Source organism: Hypomesus transpacificus, unplaced genomic scaffold (genome assembly GCF_021917145.1).
Source record: "Hypomesus transpacificus isolate Combined female unplaced genomic scaffold, fHypTra1 scaffold_51, whole genome shotgun sequence".
Taxonomy (NCBI): domain Eukaryota; kingdom Metazoa; phylum Chordata; class Actinopteri; order Osmeriformes; family Osmeridae; genus Hypomesus; species Hypomesus transpacificus.
Window position 1 is genome coordinate 1,055,687 of NW_025814024.1, and position 15,960 is coordinate 1,071,646.

General features: G+C 41.1%; 1 protein-coding gene across 7 annotated transcripts in view; it reads right to left on the reverse strand.

The window, feature by feature from the left end:
- The window catches only part of psd3l (pleckstrin and Sec7 domain containing 3, like), a 288,227-nt gene that overhangs the window by 55,673 nt on the left and 216,594 nt on the right, over nt 1-15,960 (reverse strand). For all 7 annotated transcript variants that reach the window (XR_006955809.1, XM_047017245.1, XM_047017244.1 and 4 more), the window contains exon 10: nt 2,599-2,642. Coding sequence is in view for 6 of the 7 variants with exons in the window: in XM_047017245.1 (XP_046873201.1) it covers nt 2,599-2,642 (44 nt within the window). In the remaining variant the exon portion in view is untranslated. The remainder of the gene's footprint in view (nt 1-2,598; nt 2,643-15,960) is intronic.

A 15,960-nucleotide genomic window follows, 5' to 3' on the forward strand; every position in this document is an offset into this window, starting at 1 on the left:
TTTTTAGTGATGTGCCCAGTTGCAAAAGTGTCTAAGAGCATGACGTAGACATAGGTAGTGCTCATCCTGTTAAACCACATGCCTACCGAATGAACATGGAGAAACGTTTTCTGATGAAAAGGGAAGTTTCCTACCTGCTGGAGAATAACCTGGCAGTACCAAGTATCAGCCGATGGAGTTCTCCATGCATACTAATCCCTAAACCAGATGGCACCTCCCGTTTCTGTATTGATTACCGGAAGGTTAACTCACTGCCTGTTCCCGATTCTTTTCCATTACCACGGATCGATGACTGCATCGACACCATCGGGTCAGCAAGGTTTGTGAGCTTGTTAGATCTACTAAAGGGCTACTGGCAGGTCCCTCTAACTCCTTGTGCCTCTGAAGTTTCAGCGTTTGTCACACCTGGCAGACAGGGTCATCTACACCCCCCCCTCTTCATGCTGCCCTAGGCGGCTGCCTATGTCGCCTGTAGGAAGGACCAGCACTCCACCTGACAACTTCTTACAGTATACCGTTATGGCATTTGGGATGAGGAATGCACCTGCTACGACTGGTAAATATAGTACTCTGTGATATCCCTAACTGCACGGCATATCTCGATGATCTTGTGGTGTACTCGGTTACGTGGCCTGAACACCTGTCTTCTTTGAGAGCTGTGTTCAATTGTTTAGCCAAGTTAAGTGTGAGTTCAGGAAAGCAACCTAACATATCTGGGTAAGGAAGTCGGTCAAGGCACTGTTCGTCCTCTAACCACTTAAGTCTCTGCTATGAAGGTGTTCCCTCTGCCGACCACCAGGCGTGAACTGCGACGATTCTTAGGCATGACAGGCTACTACATGGGTTTTTGCTGAAACTTCTCCACTGTAGTAGCTCCACTGACAAGTCTGTTAAACCCTTCCGTCAAGTTTGTGTGGTCCACTGAGTCAAAAGAGCGTTTGAAGGCGTGAAAACATTACTTTATTCTTCCTTGGTGCTTGTAGCACCTGACTTCTCGAAACCATTTAAGTTTAAGGTCGATGCCAGTATGGATGGTGCTGGAGCTGTCCTCTTACAGGAGGATGTGGATGGAATTGACCATCCTGTTTGTTACTACTCCCGAAAGTTTACTAAATGTCAGTCACGTTATTCCACTATAGAACAGCACCTCTTTCCAGGTTCAGCTTCCTAGCAAATCCTGCTTGAAATTGTCCAACGTTGTCAAAACTGTCTTGGGTGAAATGTTCAGAGCAAATGAATGATTGAGTGTCGAACTTCGCCGGGATCTTCTCATAGACAACAGCAGCTATGCCTGTCAAATGTTTGGCTCCTTGGGAAGACTGTGAGTGTTAGCCTTCCCTGTACAGCCTGGAACACAGAATTTACGACCGTGGCCATTTTCAATATTCTTGTTATAATTCAAAACGTTCTTCTTTGTAATTCCTTATAAGTAGCCTACACAGAGCAGCGCGCAGCTAAACTAGTATCGGAGATAGATGCTACCTCAGGCTGGTCTGGATGTACATTTTGGGGCGTGACAAAGATACAGACCAGAGCCAAAAAGGGCGGTCCCCTGTCCTACGTTACACCGGTGGCTTTGTTGAAAAGCTAGCGTTTTACAGCCAAATGTCTTCTTTTTGAGATTTGCATAGGAAAGAGGTGTTAATGGACTTTGATATTCACTGTATGTTCATTTTACCCACAGAACTGTCGTTATACAAATATGACAAGGTAAAATCAGTTTTGCAATCAATTACCCCTTTAAAGAAAAACATTATGTTATGCCCTAGTTTAACTGACAGCTCTTGGTTCTATCTGGAACTTTAAGGCTGGTTCGTCTGTCGCTTTAAAGCTGGAATTTTAAATAATTTCCCTCAAACATGTCAGTTGTAAAGTTGCCCTTTGAAATCCCCATTGGCCTTTTGTAGCATGAACGGGGTGTAAATTGTAGGCAAGCCGTAATTTAGTAGATTACCTATGACACAATATGACAGCTTCTTTCTGTATTACCATTATCCTGGAGACAGATTGTCACTCTAATGTGATGTTTTTTTCTCACGCATCCAATAATTTAGCTGTCTATAACACAAGTTTGCACAAACCCCTTTCGGGAAACACAAAACATAGAAATGGTCTGATTTATGGTAAATGGGTCAAAATTCAATTAACAAAGAATATTCAGGAATATGTTAAATTGTAAATGTATTTGTCACCGTCTTATGTATTACTTGTTTTCTCAGCTAGCCTATTATTTTGAGTATGTCCTCTGCCTAATCATGTGACATCAACTAGATAATCAACTCTGACGCCTATTCATTTTCAAGACATTTTCACAAGGTACAGAAAACAAATAATGGATGTCTAACATAATTACATGAACCCAACCAAAACAAAGTTTATTAATGAGATCACATTTCGGGCGTGCTCTTTTAACTGGTAAACTGATGCTCAGTGTATGCTAGTAATCAGGTCTCATGCCATTTCCTATAAATAATTAACAAACATAAAACAACTTCAAAAACAATTCTATACATTTGTTTAACTCAAAAGCCTGTATGTATGGGAGGAGGAAAGCTTATTGTCATAATTCAAGATACTGTAAAGTGTTAGAAAACTTACATGGCCCATTCCAGCTTCTCATTCTTGATTGAGTTATACAAGGCCTGTGGGGAACAAAACACAAACCATTACTATGCATCATTTGCATGTTCTTTCAATTGAATGCCTCTATATTGGTTTGTAACATATGTACTGTACATTCCACAACCTGACAATGCCTGACACCATCACACCCCAAGTCTGTACCCCACCAAACACCAACTTACTTATTTGTTTTTACATGTATCAAATTATTAATGTATTTGTTTTAATCTGCTGCTTGACACATCTAAAAATAGCCAAGATATGAGGGATAATGCCCGAAGAGGTTTAAAATATTAACTACTTACTAACCGAGAGTGAGGTCATGCTGGGAAATATCAAACTGAGGCTTGAACGTATCGACCGGGCGATAGCAATACCCCTAGGTTTCAAGTAAGCTCCCAACGTTACTTGGTTTTAAGGGGTGTAAAACCCTTCGTCTTAGCCCTACCCCTAGCTCAAAAAGAGTATTGGGACACCACTTACTCTCATGGAAACGCGCAAAACTAAGGGCTTGGGGGAAGGGGTAGGGGTAAGAGTATCGGGATTCGGCCTTTGTCTGGTATCCGTATCAGACCGCAGATGACGTCAGAGGAGGGCAATACTAGGTGTGTTCGACTTCATGCGGCGCCGGGGTCGCCTGCGAACCGGATAGCGGATAGAGCGATAGCGAGGTTGATACGGCAAAGGCAAGGTTTGATATTTCCCGGTATGACCGAACGGTCGAGGTTAGTAAGTTGTTTATTATATGGCATTTTTAGCACTTTTCATTTTGTTAATGAAAATAAATGGTAGGCTAATTGTAGCTAGCTCTCAAATCTTCTCACGGGGTGTTTCAGTTGTTGCCTGGCAACAATTACTTTTGATGGAAAGCGGACAACACGGTTCTGCTAAAATGGCTTTAATTTCAACACAAATAAAGACTCTTTTAGAAAGTTAACAATTTCTTTGTCGCTGTTGATGTTTTCAGTATCGTCTGGATAGTAAAACTCAGCTGACTCCTCGATATCGCTCATTTTGAAGATGACTGACCATGGACCGGCGATGAGGTCAATAAGCGGCTGGCATAACTAGCCATTAGCCAATCAGAGTGCTCGTACTGTCGTTGCCATACAATAATAATACTTATCAGACCGCAGACCGGCAATGAGGTCAATACGCGGCTGGCATGACTACCCATTGGCCAATCAGAACGCTCAGACCGTCGTTGCCATATAATAAAACCTGAATATCACCTCTGCTGCGTGTCGGACGTCCATTATCAGGTGATATTGTACACCTTGATGGAATACCATGGTCACTTATCAACGATTTATTTTTACAAACATTAATTTTAGTGCTGTCAGTTTAATGCAAACCCAAATTAACGGTGTCAATTTCTGTATCACACGATTAACATTCTTTTTGGCCTAGCAAACTTTGTAGTTTTTTCCACATGCTGTTGCAACAACTACTGAAGTTGCAAAAACGACAACACTACACCGGATCTAGCTAGACCGGAAACAAAACAACACACTTGTTTGGGCTTGTGAGCTGGCTAGAGAGTAGTAGGCTAACTTTAAGTTTTGAGTGGATGGCGAACGCGAGACGCCGAAATGGATGCCAATAAGATTCTGAATGGACAGTTTACTTTAAATAAGTTGCCAAATGGTCCCATTGACAAGACCAAAGTGATCTGCGTGTTTTGTCATTGTGAAAAGCTATCATCGCAGCACGTCCAGTCTGAAATACCACTTGATGGCCAAGCACACAGCTGATGCGAATTCTCCGCCCCCTAGTCAAAGTCAATTACAATGTTGTTTAAAATAAAAAATAAAAAAACACTTACACTAAGCAATCCGTTGTTTTTTACTTTTCCATGTTGATAAGAGCATTAAAATGTGAAAAAATAACGGGACAAAAAGAAATCAAGGGACATTTAGAATAGATAAAAATGTGTGATTAATTTCGATTAATCGCGAGTTAACTATGACATTAATGCGATTAAATATTGTAATCGTTTGACAGCACAAATTAATTTAGGTTTTCACGCGTTTTGCAAAAAATATTATCTAATGTTATTTAACGTTAGCCAACTCTGATATTTCTAGTCCGCTCAGCTCATAGAACCAACACCGGCTTTCCTTTGGCTGAGCTATTAGCCCTAAAGCTAACGTTACGCTAGCAAGATTCAAAGGCAATAACATTGTGTAAGGTTGACAAACAGCAAATATAATTTTACAGTATGTTTGACAAGAGGTATTGCAAGCTACCCAGCCATGTCACTGTCCCAAAATCAATATCAAGATTTTCACGAACAAAGTATCGGCCATATACTAGTACTAGGTTACAGTACGGCCACAGCCTGTGGAGCGAGTTGAATAGCAAATGGATGTGAGATGACCGCATCAAAGTTGACCTATTCTCCAAACAGTAATCATAATTTGACAGTGTGTTTAACAACAAGACTAGCCAGCTATCGAGCCATGTCATTGTCCCCAAATAAAATCAAGATTTTTAAGAAGAAAATAATCGTCCATGTGTAGATTTGTGGCCACTGTCGTGTTGGCCGCAGCCTGTCTGAAGTAGATTGACTAGCGAGGTGAATAGGGAATGGGATGTGAGATGAGCGGTTACACGACACTGACACAGTACATTCAGAAAAGTAACGTTTTTCAAATAGGTTAAAATAAATATTGAACTCATTGTTGTAAATACAAGTTAGCTTGTTAAAGTCTTTCAAAATTGTAAATGGAGGCTTTGACTGCCCTGTTGTTATGGTTACTTATTTCAGACACTTTGTACAGGCTCATATACTATGTAGCTGGAGCAATGATTTAGAACGGTGAACAGACAGTTTGCTGCAACTACGTAGTAGGTGTCCGTATATCACCGGATAATGGACACCCCTGCAGCCAATCAGAATGGAGTAGACACTGACTGTCTCCCCACCTTCAAGAAAAGGCTCAAGACGCACTTGTTCCGGGAATACAACGGTACCTAGGAATGATTTGCTGGACATGATGTTAGATTCCTCCAGGATCACAATGACTCTTACTTAGAGACTTGTTGCTCTTCTTGGTTAGCTGTAACTGATTTATAATGATTGTACTCACTGTGAAATATTTTTACTGTTGCTTGCTTTCCTACAGGTACACTCTTGCACTTTTTTGAGGTTCATGTTGTTTAATTGTAACTTGTTCAGCTACATGCTCTTTTAGTTCTTCCCTTTGGCACTTATTTTTGTTGTTTTTTTCACATTGTATATTTTATGTTTGGCTACCCGCAATGTTTGGGGATATCTCGGTGTTATGATCAGTGACCTATGCACTTTTGTAAAGCTCTCTCTTGGAAGTTGCTTTGGATTAAAGCGCCTGCTAAATGAATAAATGTAACTGTTTTCACCCAGACCATGGTATAATAATGTTTAAACAGTCTGACATTCACTCTGTCACCACTGGAAACAATACCCACACAAATAGTGAATATTATCCAAGGTAGAGAATATTAACAGTGAATATTAAAGCATGTTCAGTGAAAAGTACTCACAAAGTAACCGTTTGTTTAGAAACTTTGACAGATAGGGACAAAAATATGTTTTGCAAAAATCCCATGCACAAAATGAATTGATGTACTGTTTTCATCTTTTAATTTCTCATTAAATATAGTTAAAGGCAACAGATGCAATTGTATTTGTAAAGATGATTCAATCAGATACAGCCCTGTTGTTTAGCAGGTGTGTTCATTTCAGCCTCCGTGCCAGATCCCATTTGATCTTTCTAAACTGATATCAATAACAAATATAGCTGCAAGCAGCAATATGGTGGCCAAGCAGGTCAGATGACCCAGAAGAAACGTTCGACATCTAGTGACTGCGGTTTACCTGGCTTTCTTTGCAGTGGCTTATAGTCTCGCTAAATAGATCATCAGAGACATGACAAGCTTGTCAGCTTTGGCTGGATTTTAACCTCTGACGTTGACAGGACACCAATTTATCCTAGTGAGTTATTCTCAGTGCTGGAAATCATATTTCAGTGACTGCGTAAAAATATAAGGAATTTTCCTGTGGCAAGCAGTTGTCAGACTTGTCCCAAGTTTAAACAGCTGTAATTCAGTCCTATTTTGATATGTCAATGTGATTGTGGTCTGAAGATAATCTGTGTTAGAGTTGGTGAATATTTGATACATTTTGTAGCAGGAGTAGGACCTTAAGATATGACCTCACTTCCCTTTAACCGTATCAGTTGCTGAATTTGATTGGCTGTACCAGACAAACGTTTGTGAGGATAAAAATTCTAATCGATAACTTTTGTGAGGTTTGGTCTGAAGATCATCTGTGGCAATTATGAAGAAGATTCGAAAAGAATTGTAGGAGGAGTAGCGAAAAAACATTCCTCCTTAACATTCAAAATGGCGGAGATTCTATATGACTGTGTATGACTTCATAGTGTGCGTTGAACTCGTCTTGATCCAGGGAATCCAACGACACCTCATTTTGGACATTGGGGCATATGGTTCAAAGGTAGCATGTGTAAACACAAGTCCAACTTTGACCCATTGGTGGCGCTAGATGGTTGGAATGGGAGACAAGAAACTTGGTGAAGGTGGAGGGGACTGGTCCCAAAGAGTGTGCCAAATTTCACAACTTCTGACCATGTGGTTGGGGCTGCCATAGACTCTCATGACAAATGTGTAATAATAATAATAAGAATATAGCTGCAAGCAGCAATGGAGGGGCCAAGCAGTCCAGAGCAAGACATGGCCTCCATAGCACTTGCGCAACAATTAAGTTACAACAACCTGTTGCACTCATGCAACACACCAAGTTTGGTTGAAATATCTGTTTGCGTTCCAAAGTAGTGAGTGTTCAAAGTGTTTTTTTCTGGTATAACACCACAGGCCTCCTCTGCTCCTCGTGGGAACGATGGAAGCCAAGTTTGGTGACAATCGCACAAATGGTTGCTGAGTTACGCTCTCACGTGTCTTTCGCGGCTTCGCCGGCGCCTTTGATCGTCTCTACCGAACAAACGGTTTTGAAAATGTAAAATCCATCCCGACACCTTTGTGAAGCTTGGTCTGAAGATCATCTGTGCCAAATTTAGTAAACATTGGACAAAATCTGGGGTGTTTAAAAGGTTTTTACACTTTTCCATGAAATCCAAAATGGCGGCCGCGTCAATTCGGTTGTTATGAAATATTATCGATGGTCAAGCTTGATATCTCACAAGACATTAACAGACAAAGAAATTACTTTATTGAGGTAAACACTTCAACAGTTATTAGCCAAAACACGTTTATGCTTCCAGCCACGCCCCCTTTTAGTCATATGACACCATTTTTGGAGGACATACTCAGAATAAGGTTCTGAGTAGGCGTATCAAATTTGGTGTCACTGCCTCAAAGAACTTTTGAGATAAGACTTCATTTCCTGTTTGGTGTCTATTCTGCTGATTTTGATTGGCTCTCACGGAAAAACGGTTGTGGGGATCAAAATGCTCTACCATAACCTTTGTGCGGCTTGGTCTGAAGAGCATATCTGGTAATTTTGAAGAAGATTTGACAAAAATTGTAGGAGGAGTAGGCTTTCAGAGGTTTTTGATAAAACCGGAAATAGCGGAAAATCTATATAACCGGAAATTGACGCCATGGTGTGCATTGCACTCGGCTTGATCCAGGGAATCCAATGGTACCTCATTTTTGAAAATAGGACATACGGTTCAAAAGTTGCGTGTGTAAACACAAGTCCAACTTTGACCCGTTGGTGGCGCTAGAGTGCCCAAGTATGGGACATGAAACTTTGTGAATTGGACCATGGAACTGTCCCCAATGAGTGTGCCAAATTTCACAACTTTCGACCAAGCGCTTATGGGGGCTGCCATAGACACCCAGTCCTAAGAATAATAATAATAAATATAACTGCAAGCAGTAATGGCGGATTCCTCCAAACATTGCGAACCATTGAAAAATGTATATTCTTGACAAATTGGAACTGTATAGAAAAATCTATGCTGCAGAATTACCAATGGGATACCAAATCTGAAATATAATACCATCAAGATCCACAAGGGCCTATATTTTAACCCAAGGAGTGAAGGGAGGGGGCTTGGTTAGCCTATCCATTCCAGAAAGCCTTTGTGCTTTAGGGCGTGGAATGTAGCGCCACCTATGGGTAATGGTGGGACAGTTGTGGTGTGGTAATTACCCTTGGTCTATACTTTCAAAAAAGCTCGACCAGAGCATACCCCCCGTTCTCAGGGTACCGAGCTTCAGCTCAGTCATGATGCTGGGATGAATGTAGGCCTATATGTAGAGACCGGGGAGACAGACACACTGGCCAGCTGCTCTGATGGGTCCGTGGTAGATCATTAATGCGGGTTGTATCCTACAACGCTCGTGGCCTCCGAGTAAGACATACTGCTGCTGATAGATCAAGACGTTTGGTGGTGGACACATTATTGGACGAGAGTGACATTGTCTGCCTTCAAGAAACCTGGATGGCCAAGCAAGATCTGGACAAATTGAACTCCCTACACAAGAACTTTCATGGTGCTGGAGAGTCCACTACCGATCTCAGCATGAGAATGGTTTGTGGGAGGATAGCTGGTGGTGTAGCTATACTGTGGAACATAAAATATGACCCAACGGTAAAGGTGGTTTGGCTTAACGTTGACTGGGCTATTGGGTTGGAGTTTAATCACAATGAAAATAAATGTACTATTGTAAATGTGTACACACCATATGAATCCTATCACCATGAGGATGAATTTCAGAACAGGTTAGCTTTTATTCAGTCCTTCATAGAGGACAATAGTTCATGTTGTGTCTATGTCATGGGTGATTTTAATGCTGACATGTCAGATAAGCGTTTATTCGCACAACATCTGCAGCAGTTCTGTAATGAAACTAAATTAATTATATCAAGCGTTATTGCCTGATACAAGTTTTACCTATATAAGTGAAACGTGGCACACAACTTCCTGGCTAGACCATATTGTAACCACAGCCGATGCTCATGACTCACTGGAAAGTATAGAGATGTGTTATGGGCTGGCCACCACTGATCACATACCAGTTGCTATGCTGCTAAATGTTGAGAGTGTACCCTTGTTGCTGGCCCCCCAAGAAAACTGGACTGGTCAAAATTGACCAAAGAGGTTATGCACAGATATTCTCTATTAACTGACAGCTTACATAGTGATGTTGCATTTTCTAGGGATGCCCTAATGTGCACGGATATGAACTGCAAGGATAAACATCATGCTGAAAAGCTCTGTGCCATGTATGATGATATTGTCAAATGTCTTTATGCTTCCAGTGAACCTTTTATTAATCACAAGAGTAAGGTCCCTAACGCACGGCCTGTCTGGAATGAGTTTGTGTCTGAGCAACATGCTGCTGCTAGAGAAGCCTTTAGAGTCTGGTCAGAGGCAGGCAGACCCAGACAGGGAGTGCTGCTTGATAACAAAAACCTCACAAATGCTAGATTTAAATATGCACTCGTTTCATTAAGAGAAATGAAAACACAATGAGAGCAGACTCGCTGGCCAGAAAGATGCAGAATAACAATCTTACTGACTTCTGAAAGGAGGTCAAGATCATAAATAATAACAGAACTCCCCTCCCTTCTGATATCAAAGGGGTTAGTTGTCCAGAGAAGATTGCTGATCTATGGCATGAGCACTACAGTAAACTATTTAATTGTGTTCAAAGTAACACAGTGAGAATTGATAATGAATATAAAGGTATCTCTGCAGACTTGATAGTTAGATCAGTAGATATTTATGATGCCATCCACATGCTAGACAACAACAAAGCTTGTGGTATGGATTGCATTTCTGCAGAGCATCTAAAAAATGCCAGTTATAGACTCAGTCCATTTCTAGCCATGTGTCTGACTGGAATTATGGTTCATGGTGTTCTACCGAACTCTATTATGTCAGTACTGTTAGTGCCTGTTGTTAAAGATAAGGCTGGTAAACTGAACAGCATAGACAACTATCGACCCATTGCATTGGCCAGTATCTTGTCTAAAGTGTTTGAGAGAATGATTTGATTGAAATTGGAAATGTATATTCTGACTGCAGAAAATCAGTTTGGTTTTAAAAGAAAACATGGTACTGATCTCTGTATCTATGCTCTGAAGGAGATTGTCTCAGGTACACAAGTCTTAATTTATCTGTATTTTTATGCTTTATTGATGCTTACGAAGCTTTCGATCGAATTTGTCATGAAAAACTGTTTATGAAGCTAATAGCGAGAGGTGTCCCTAAACCTCTTGTGAGGATTTTGGTGTTCTGGTATGCCAATCAAACTTTTCATGTTAAATGGGACAATGTTGTATCAGCTCCTTTCCATGTTGGTAACGAAGTTCGACAAGGAGGAATTTGATTTCCCTTTTTGTTTAATATGGATATGGACGACTTATCAAGTCAGCTGAATAAGACAAATACAGGCTGTCTTGTTGGTGAATCTATTGTCAATCATCTGATGTACGCAGATTATCTGGTTCCACTCAGCCTGTTGCAACAGATGCTATGGGTGTGCTCTCAGTATGGCTTAGATCATGATATAAAATATAATGCAAAGAAAAGCCACATAATGATAGTCAGAAGTAATCAGGACAGGGAATTAACCTTCCCTACCTTTTATTTATCTGGCAGTCCCCTTGGTGTTTGTGAGGAAATAAAATATCTGCCATGTCATTTCTGATGATTGGACAGATGACAACGATATGCATCAACAGCGCTGTAAAATATATTCTCAGGCCAGTATGTTATTAAGGACGTTTTCTATGTGCTCAGATTCAGTTTAATGTTCCCTGTTTAGAACCTACATAACACCATTGTACACTGCTCATTTGTGGTCTATGTACAGGTAAAGGAGTATACAGATACTGAAAGTAGCCTACAATGGTGCTTTTAGATTGCTACTTAATGTGCCAAGGTGGCATAGTGCTAGTCAGTTGTTTGTGTCTAAGCACGTACCAACCTGTAAGGCAATCCTGAGACAACTGATGTATGGTTTCAATGATGCTTTTAGATTGCTACTTAATGTGCCTAGGTGGCATAGTGCTGGTCAGTTGTTTCTGTCTAAGCACGTACCAACCTGTAAGGCACTCCTGAGACAACTGATGTATGGTTTCATGTGTCGACTGGACAAGTCTGAGAACTGAATAGTAGAGGCTCTGGTCAACCCTCTAAAGAGCTGCTATCGATTACTTGGAACTTAAGACTACATTGGCACAAAAGTCTTCATACTTTTTATGCACTGTATTATCTATGTTTTATGTTTTCGTTTTACTCTCTTTTTTATAGCTCTGTCTGTTATTTTATGTGGAACTTGGCGTCTGAAATAAAGATTGATATATATATAAATACATATATATATATATCAATGTTTCAGGATTTGTATAACTTTTTACCATTGCATACAAAATCGGAAATGCAATACTAAAAAGATCAGCTTTTGTTAAGAGATCCAAGATTACAAGATCCACAAGGCCTTTGCTAGAAACCAAGGAATGAGTGGGGGCTTGGTCAGCCCACACTCTCCTGAAATGTTGCGTGTGCGTCTTGCCAAGCCCGAGGCTTAGTGTGTGAGGATGTGGAGCACGCGCGGGCAGGAGGAGGGGAGACATTCATTGGAAATTTGGCTAGAAATTAGCCAAGCAAGCATGTTTCAAATATTCACCAAAAATCGACATTTGATCTTACAGTCAACTTTTTCACAGATTTGTGTTATAAACATTCTCAAGAGTCTTCATATGAACTTGTGATTGAATCAGAGTATCAGTTTTTGACTGGCTGATGTGTAAAGCATTATTTTAGCGTTAGCGATAAGTTCAATTTGCTTTATATCAATCATTTTTGGAGATATGAAGTTGCCTTTGCACACGGTAACATGTTGTAGTGTCTTCCATCGATATACCAAGTTTCGTGTTGATATCTCAAAGATTTGCTGAGACATGACTTCACATCCTGTTTGGCGGCTTTTCTGATGAATTTGATTGGCTGTACCGGACAAACGGTTGTGAGGATCAAAATTCTTTTCGATAACTTTTGTGAGGCTTGGTCTGAAGATCATCTCTGGTAACTTTGAAGAAGATATGACAAAAATTGTAGGAGGAGTAGGCTTTCAAAGGTTTTTGATAAAACCGGAAGTAGCGGAAAATCTATATAACCGGAAATTGACGCCATGGGGTGCGTTGAACTCGGCTTGAACCAGGGAATCCAATGGTACTTCATTTTTGAAAATGGGTCATACGGTTCAAAAGTTGCGTGTGTAAACACAAGTCCAACTTTGACCCGTTGGTGGCGCTGGAGTGGTCTAATGGGAGACATAAAACTTGGTGTAGGTATAGAATCAACTGTCCTTAATGAGTGTGCCAAATTTCACAAAAAGTTGTCGAAGTGTTCTAGGTGCTGCCATTGACTTCCATGGAACAAGAATAATAATAATAATAATAAATCTAACAATAACAATAGGTTTCCTCCTGACGGAGGAATCCTAATAATACTAACAATAACAATAGGTGCCTCGCAGCTTCGCTGCTTGGCCCCTAAATATAGCTGCAAGCAGCAATGGAGGGGCCAAGCAGTCCAGAGCAGGACATGGCCTCCATAGCACTTGCGCAACAATTAAGTCACAACAACCTGTTGCACTCATGCAACACGCCAAGTTTGGTTGAAATATCTGTTTGCGTTCCAAAGTAGTGAGTGTTCAAAGTGTTTTTTTCTTTCTGGTAAAACACCACAGACCTCCTCTGCTCCTCGTGGGAACGATGGAACCCAAGTTTGGTGACAATCGCACAAATGGTTGCTGAGTTACGCTCTCACGTGTCTTTCGCGGCTTCGCCGGCGCCTTTGATAGTCTCTACCAAACAAACGGTTTCGAAAATGGAAAATCCATCTGACACCTTTGTGAAGCTTGGTCTGAAGATCATCTGTGCCAAATTTAGTAAACATTGGACAACATTTGGGGCGTTTAAAAGGTTTTTACACTTTTCCATAAAATCCAAAATGGCGGCCGCGTCAATTCGGTTGTTATGAAATATTATCGATGGTCAAGCATTATATCTCACAAGACACCAACAGACAAATAAATTACTTCATTAAGGTAAACACTTCAACAGTTATTAGCCAAAACACGTTTATGCTTTCGGCCATGCCCCCTTTTAGTCACATGACACAATCTTTGGAGGACATACTCAAAATAAGGTTCCGAGTAGGCATATCAAATTTGGTGTCACTGCCTCATACAACTGCTGAGATATGACTTCACTTCCTGTTTGGTGTCTATTCTGCTGATTTTGATTGGCTCTCACGGACAAACGGTTGTGGGGATCAAAATGCTCTACCATAACCTTTGTGCGGCTTGGTCTGAAGAGCATATCTGGTAATTTTGAAGAAGATTTGACAAAAATTGTAGGAGGAGTAGGCTTTCAGAGGTTTTTGATAAAACCGGAAATAGCGGAAAATCTATATAACCGGAAATTGACGCCATGGTGTGCATTGCACTCGGCTTGATCCAGGGAATCCAATGGTACCTCATTTTTGAAAATAGGACATACGGTTCAAAAGTTGCGTGTGTAAACACAACTCCAACTTTGACCCATTGGTGGCGCTAAAGTGCCATAGTATGGGACATGAAACTTTGTAAATTGGACCATGGGACTGTCCCCAATGAGTGTGCCAAATTTCACAACTTTCGACCAAGCGCTTATGGGGGCTGCCATAGACACCCAGTCCTAAGAATAATAATAATAATAATACTAACAATAACAATAGGTGCCTCGCAGCTTCGCTGCTTGGCCCCTAAATATAGCTGCAAGCAGCAATGGAGGGGCCAAGTAGTCCAGAGCAGGACATGGCCTCCATAGCACTTGCGCAACAATTAAGTCACAACAACCTGTTGCACTCATGCAACACGCCAAGTTTGGTTGAAATATCTGTTTGCGTTCCAAAGTAGTGAGTGTTCAAAGTGTTTTTTTCTTTCTGGTAAAACACCACAGACCTCCTCTGCTCCTCGTGGGAACGATGGAACCCAAGTTTGGTGACAATCGCACAAATGGTTGCTGAGTTACGCTCTCACGTGTCTTTCGCGGCTTCGCCGGCGCCTTTGATCGTCTCTACCGAACAAACGGTTTCGAAAATGGAAAATCCATCTGACACCTTTGTGAAGCTTGGTCTGAAGATCATCTGTGCCAAATTTAGTAAACATTGGACAACATTTGGGGCGTTTAAAAGGTTTTTACACTTTTCCATGAAATCCAAAATGGCGGCCGCGTCAATTCGGTTGTTATGAAATATTATCGATGGTCAAGCATTATATCTCACAAGACACCAACAGACAAATAAATTACTTCATTAAGGTAAACACTTCAACAGTTATTAGCCAAAACACGTTTATGCTTTCGGCCACGCCCCCTTTTAGTCACATGACACAATCTTTGGAGGACATACTCAAAATAAGGTTCCGAGTAGGCATATCAAATTTGGTGTCACTGCCTCATACAACTGCTGAGATATGACTTCACTTCCTGTTTGGTGTCTATTCTGCTGATTTTGATTGGCTCTCACGGACAAACGGTTGTGGGGATCAAAATGCTCTACCATAACTTTTGTGCGGCTTGGTCTGAAGAGCATATCTTGTAATTTTGAAGAAGATTTGACAAAAATTGTAGGAGGAGTAGGCTTTCAGAGGTTTTTGATAAAACCGGAAATAGCGGAAAATCTATATAACCGGAAATTGACGCCATGGTGTGCATTGAACTCGGCTTGATCCAGGGAATCCAATAGTACCTCATTTTTGAAAATAGGTCGTACGGTTCAAAAGTTGCGTGTGTAAACACAAGTCCAACTTTGACCCGTTGGTGGCGCTAGAGTGCCCAAGTATGGGACCTGAAACTTTGTGAATTGGACCAGGGGACTGTCCCCAATGAGTGTGCCAAATTTCACAACTTTCGACCAAGCGCTTATGGGGGCTGCCATAGACACCCAGTCCTAAGAATAATAATAATAATAATACTAACAATAACAATAGGTGCCTCGCAGCTTCGCTGCTTGGCCCCTAAATATAGCTGCAAGCAGCAATGGAGGGGCCAAGCAGTCCAGAGCAGGACATGGCCTCCATAGCACTTGCGCAACAATTAAGTCACAACAACCTGTTGCACTCATGCAACACGCCAAGTTTGGTTGAAATATCTGTTTGCGTTCCAAAGTAGTGAGTGTTCAAAGTGTTTTTTTCTTTCTGGTAAAACACCACAGACCTCCTCTGCTCCTCGTGGGAACGATGGAACCCAAGTTTGGTGACAATCGCACAAATGGTTGCTGAGTTACGCTCTCACGTGTCTTTCGCGGCTTC